This window comes from Triticum dicoccoides, chromosome 1A (genome assembly GCF_002162155.2).
Source record: "Triticum dicoccoides isolate Atlit2015 ecotype Zavitan chromosome 1A, WEW_v2.0, whole genome shotgun sequence".
Taxonomy (NCBI): Eukaryota; Viridiplantae; Streptophyta; class Magnoliopsida; order Poales; family Poaceae; genus Triticum; species Triticum dicoccoides.
This window is the reverse complement of record NC_041380.1, coordinates 332863550-332869298: the sequence shown is the minus strand read 5'-3', so window position 1 is coordinate 332869298 and position 5749 is coordinate 332863550. Positions and strand designations below refer to the sequence as shown.

General features: G+C 49.2%; 1 protein-coding gene across 1 annotated transcript; it reads left to right on the top strand.

The window, feature by feature from the left end:
• The first annotated feature begins 3022 nt into the window (after nucleotides 1-3022).
• Nucleotides 3023-5524, top strand: LOC119271415 (UPF0496 protein 4-like). Its single transcript, XM_037553259.1, has 2 exons — nucleotides 3023-3161; nucleotides 3767-5524. Exon 2 carries the CDS (start codon nucleotides 3771-3773, stop codon nucleotides 5130-5132), a length of 1362 nt encoding a protein of 453 aa, XP_037409156.1. The 5' UTR covers nucleotides 3023-3161; nucleotides 3767-3770; the 3' UTR covers nucleotides 5133-5524.
• The last annotated feature ends 225 nt before the right edge of the window (nucleotides 5525-5749 follow it).

The following is a 5749-nucleotide window of genomic DNA, read 5'->3' as shown; positions in this document are numbered from 1 at the left end:
TCCTCTGCTTTGGCTGGGCTACGGCGGTGGTCGCAGCCGTCGCGGCGCGGGGGATCACGTATTTCTTCAACGGCATGGCGGCCGGCTGGGAGGGGAGGAGGAGGAAGATTGGCAGGAGGAGTGGAGAGAATGAGAGGGAAGCTGGGGGAAAGCGGGAAGATTCGGTGAGAAAAGGCCCTCCTCTCGCCGACGGAGCGGCCCCACGCCCCTTTTCACTTGTGCCGGCACCCCCCAGCGTGCCGGGTTCGGCTCGGGTGCGCCAGCTATTATTTCGGCCCAGCCCGGCGAAAAACTGACTCCTGAGGCGCGACTAGGCCGATTTTCGCCCGCCGGCGCTAAAAATTCGTCTGGGGAGGGCCTGGTAGGGGCGCGACTGGAGATGCTCTAACTGACAGCGACTTCAAGGAAAAAACCAATCGTTTTTACTTATGAAAGGCATAGTGGGTAATTTATTGTAATTTCAGGGGCAATTTTCGTGATGTACGGACATAAGTATTAGCCCTTTATTATTAGATATAGACATAGATTATTATTACTATAATATACTTTTAGGTATAGATATGTGCACTTATTTGAGAACGGAGGTAGTGCAGTTGAATGGCGGGTGTCCAACCACGTGTCCATGAACCGGGTGCACTTATTTGAGAACGGAGATTGTATTTATTTGTACGCATGAGAAACATTTTGTTTATACACATTTATCATTTTTAAAATGTTTTAGAAGTGTTTTTTGTAATATATTTATTTGGAAGAACTAGTAAAAAGAAAGCGGAAAACAAAAAAAAAAAGAAAAACTGAGAAAAAAGGTTGTGGCCTTTCGCATCCGCAGACCGATTTGGTGTCGTGTTGGATGACAAAGTGCTTTTGAACAGGTTGGTCTGGAAGTTTGCAGATGATTTGGAGGTAATAACACCCCAGGTATCCTAACTTGCACCCAATGTGATGATTCAGTCTCAAAGTTGTAAAATTTGATTCCACCATACCCCAACCTGCACCTCATGTGATGATTTAGTCCTAGGCCAATCACAACTCGACAATTGGCTACCAAGTGGCTGGACCGGTCAGCATGCACAGTTTTGCACAAAACCCCCTGCCGTTTTTCTGAATCAACACACACTTGTACCCATAAACTAGGCCCGTACTCCCGATTCACATTCTTCTCTCTATCGTCACTCAGTCCATGTTCGTGTGCGTGTGCGTGTGCACGGCACGGCAGGCAAGCGGCGATCGTATATACATAAACGACGACGGACGACGAGAGTACAGTACAGAGTAGCACTACGTAGAGGGAAGCTGACTCGGGGAGGTCCGAAAGGGCGCTTTTTTGCTTGGCATCTGCTGGGTGCTGAGTGCTGACCTGGTTGGGCAATCTGAACTCCTCATGGGTGATGGCCACAACACAATTACTCCCATCCAACGACCAAGCGTACGTACGTACTGGCCACTGGGCATGATGAATTGATGATCGTTGATGGGAAGGCCGAGTCGGAGACATAGATGGATGCATGTGCCGTGCGGGGAAGAAGAGTGGTACGGTACCGTGTACTCATACGTCCTACTACCTGGGACGAGCGAAGACGGACGTACGCGTTTTCTTCCTGGGAGTTGCCTTGTATGGCCGGCCGCCGGAGCGAAGATGAGACGCCGGTGAATGTTAGATCACGCGCCACGTGTACGTGAATGAATCCGTAAACTCACCATGATCAATTATACTCTACCTCAGAATATCTCGCTACTTAGAGCATCTCCAACAGGCACCCAAAACACGCCTCAAACGCCTGAACGGGCCCTGGAGCTCAGCTTACGCCCGGGCACGGCACATGCATCCATCTATGTCTCCGACTCGGCCTTCCCATCAACGATCATCAATTCATCATGCCCAGTGGCCAGTACGTATTCCCTCCGTCCTTTAAAGAGTGTACTTCCAACTTTATTGGAGGGTCAAACTATCTCATAGTTTGATCGAGTTTCTGCAAAAATATAGCAATATTTGTGAAATCAAATGGGTATGTGGTAAAAATATACTTTATCATGAATCTAATTCTACTACTTTGATGTCATAAATGTTAACATATTATTGTGTAAATACAATCAAACATAAAAACATTTGACTTTCCAACAAAGTTGAAAGTACACTCTTCAAAGAACGGAGGGACTACGTACGCTTGGTCGTTGGATGGGAGTAATTGTGTTGTGGCCATCACGCATGAGGAGTTCAGATTGCCCAACCAGGTCAGCACTCAGCACCCAGCAGATGCCAAGCAAAAAAGCGCCCTTTCGGACCTCCCCGAGTCAGCTTCGCTCTATGTAGTGCTACTTTGTACTGTACTCTCGTCGTCCGTCGTCGTTTATGTATATACGATCGCCGCTTGCCTGCCGTGCCGTGCACACGCACACGCACACGAACATGGACTGAGTGACGATAGAGAGAAGAATGCGAATCGGGAGTACGGGCCTAGTTTATGGGTACAAGTGCGTGTTGATTTAGGTAAACGGCAGGGGGTTTTGTGCAAAACTGTGCATACTGACCGGTCCAGCCACTTGGTAGCCAATTGGCAAGCTGTGATTGGCCTGAGACTAAATCATCACATGAGGTGCAAGTTGGAGTATGGTGGAGTCAAGTTTTGCAACTTTGGGACTGAATCATCACATTGGGTGCAAGTTAGGGTACCTGGGATGCTATTACCTCGATGATTTGAGAGTCTACGTTGAAGATGTCCATAGAAGAATAGAAGTCTAGCAGAGTTCAGAATACTCAGGGAAGACACGTCACACGGGCATAAAAATGGCATAGATTGACACACAAAATCGTCCTGCAAACGCAATGGATGGCGATTGGCCGCAGCTGGAGCGCACGCCAGGTAAAATCCCACCCAACTTTTGTGGAAAAGGAAAATCGGAGCCCAACGGCAACGGGTCGGTCGCGCCCACGCGACCCACACCCACACCCACCCAAGCCCTAGCCCTGGCCCTAACGGCGTACTGCGCGTCTCGAAGTTTCTGCCTCGCCCATTTTCTAACCTATCCCCTCGCTGGGTGCCACCACTCTCGCACCTAACGGCAGAAAACAGAGCACAAAACTTCCCCCACCAGACGCCGCGAACTTCCCCCCCAAATCCCCAACCCAAGCTCGAATCGGCTCCGACGCGCATCGAATCGAGGTAAGGCACAGCACGATTCGTTTACCAATCTCCATTTCCTGCTTGTTTGGTTTCGTGGGGAATCGCTATTTGCGCCCAAATTTTAGGGGAAAGCTTCAGCGAATCTGAGGTCAATCAGGCCGGCTGTAGGTTCTAAACGTGCAGCATCTCCCTCTAGCTTCGTGGATCTCGCGATTCCCGTCTTGTTACTTAGCCATTCATGATCTCTCACAGGGTTCCCTGATTTTGATATCCTAGCTTGTTTCTTTAGGGTGCGGGCGCCATAGTATGACTCATGAGGGCTTCTGTAGTAGTAATATGTTCTTCGTGTGTCGGGGTTACTGCTGTTGGTGAGGTCCAGTGAGCCGAGAAAAGTGCCGCTAGGGTTTGTAGCTGTGACACAAGCTTATCTGTGAAGTCAATCACGAAAAGAGATTCTAAAACGATTCTACGAATCCTGGGCTGTTTGCACGCTGCCAAGTGACTAGTACTGACAGACTCCATATGCATCGCTTGGTTATCAAACCAGCACGTTTCCTAATTATTATGTATTGTTTCGATGCCTATGTTCTTACTGTTTGTGATGTGGTGTGCTAATTGAAGGTTATGTGTTGATTGTGGTGCAGTGAGATGAGCCGCCCGGACGACGGACATAGGTCTTTCTTCCCTGTGGGAAACCCCTTCCGGGTCATCCTCCCAGGGGGACCTCACCTGCCTCGGAAGCTCCAGGCGCTGCTCAAGTCATACGAGGATGCCCTGGCCTTGAGCTTGAGGAAGCTAAAGCCGGAGAATCCCTTGGAGGTCCTCACCTTGTCCTGGATGAGGCTTGCCGTGGATTGCTTGTCAGAGCTGCATGCCAACATAGGCACCCTGATAACCGAGCTCGAGCTGCCTGTCTCGGATTGGGATGAGAAGTGGGTGGACATTTACTTGAACAGCAGCGTTAAGCTGCTGGACATCTGCATCGTGCTGAGCTCGGAGCTCGCTCGGTTGGATCAAGGGCAGTTGCTTGTCAAGTATGTCCTGGATGTGTTGGACACCAAAAGCGGTGTGCTGTCATTGGAGCAGCTCAAGCGAGCTGAGGTATCACTTAAGGAGTGGATGGACAAGGTGGACACAGCGCGCCCAAGACTCGACAGCTGCTCAACGGCCTTGCAGGAACTTGCTGGGAGCCTTTGTCTGATGAAGGTCAAGAATTCTGCTAAGGGGAAGGACCTCATGAGAGCTTTGTATGGAATAGAGTCTGTGACAGTCTTTACCTGCAGCGTCTTTGTGGCTGCACTGTCAGGCAGTCCCAATCCATTGGTGGAGTTGCATGTCCCTCAGAAATTTGGTTGGGCACAGGCCTTCAATGAGCTTCATGCTACCATCAGTGGGGAAGTCAAAAGGCAATTATCCAGGGGAAGTGTTTCAGCTGTAAAAGAGCTGGAAGAAGTCGAAGCATGTGCCAGGAAACTGCATGCGTTGACTAGGACTGCTCAGCTTGAAGAAGAAAATGACAACCTGGCTTGTGCTGTGAGCCTTTCAAAGCAAATGGTGATGCCGGACATCACTGAACAGAAAGAAAAACCCGAGTGTAATCTTAAGTCGGCTGATGACAGTAGCCAGGAATGTGAAGTGATCATGACAGAGATTGGTACTGAAGAAGGAACACAAGAAGCTGAAATTATGCAGGATACCCACTGTGAGAGTAAGCTGAGCACGCTTGAGAGTATCAGTGAAGATGACAAGATGATAAGTGGGGCAAATGGCTTCATCGACGAGAATATGACCATCGTTCCTGAGAGAACCAGCATCTCGGAAGGTAGAGAAGAGCTGCTGGACTGTATCTCCAGCATGTCAAAAAGCGCCGAGGGGCTTCGGCTCGGGTTGGATTCGTTGTCCAAACGAGTCGGGGACTTCTTCCAGATCGTGCTTACAGGACGTGACGCGTTGCTCTGCAACCTAAGGATGTCAGATGCAGCAAGCAAGGTCACCGAGGTTAGGTCTTGATTCACTACGTTTCAGCTGTGTATGTTCTCTGTTGGTGTAACATGTGTATAGACGGCTGAGCAACGCATGCTTGTACACCGCTCTTCTGACCTGTGGCGGTCCCTGCTCAGCCTCACCGGAACTAAGCTAGGGCACCACATTTCAGCGGCGATGTGCATAATCTTGGGCTGCCGGTTGTGTTGTGTGGGGTTGTATGTGTCGTAGGTTTGATAGTCCTTGTGTTCTTCGTTTTTTTGACGAGTAGAAGTAGTAGACAAATACCGAGTCATATTAGCGTGCAGTATCAGTGGAATGTACAATGCCGAGAGGACAGTAACTGTTTCATATGTATGCCGAAGTGTGTTGCCAGCAATGTTAGAGATGACAGATGTACCTTAAAGGGCAAAGCAGAAGTCTTTGAGGTATCTTGCGTTTTTTTTTTTTGAATGTTGGTAGTTGCTCTACCAAATTCATTGATCAGAAGGGAACACAGTACAGCAGGTGCCGAAGGGCAAAAGCATCAAAAAAAGAGGATGCCAGAAAAGGAAGAAAATACAGTTATATCATGCCCTCAGCCTGGGTCGAAAGGAATCCCAGCGCCTGCCATGTTCCACAAGATGATTTCATCCTTTAGCCGT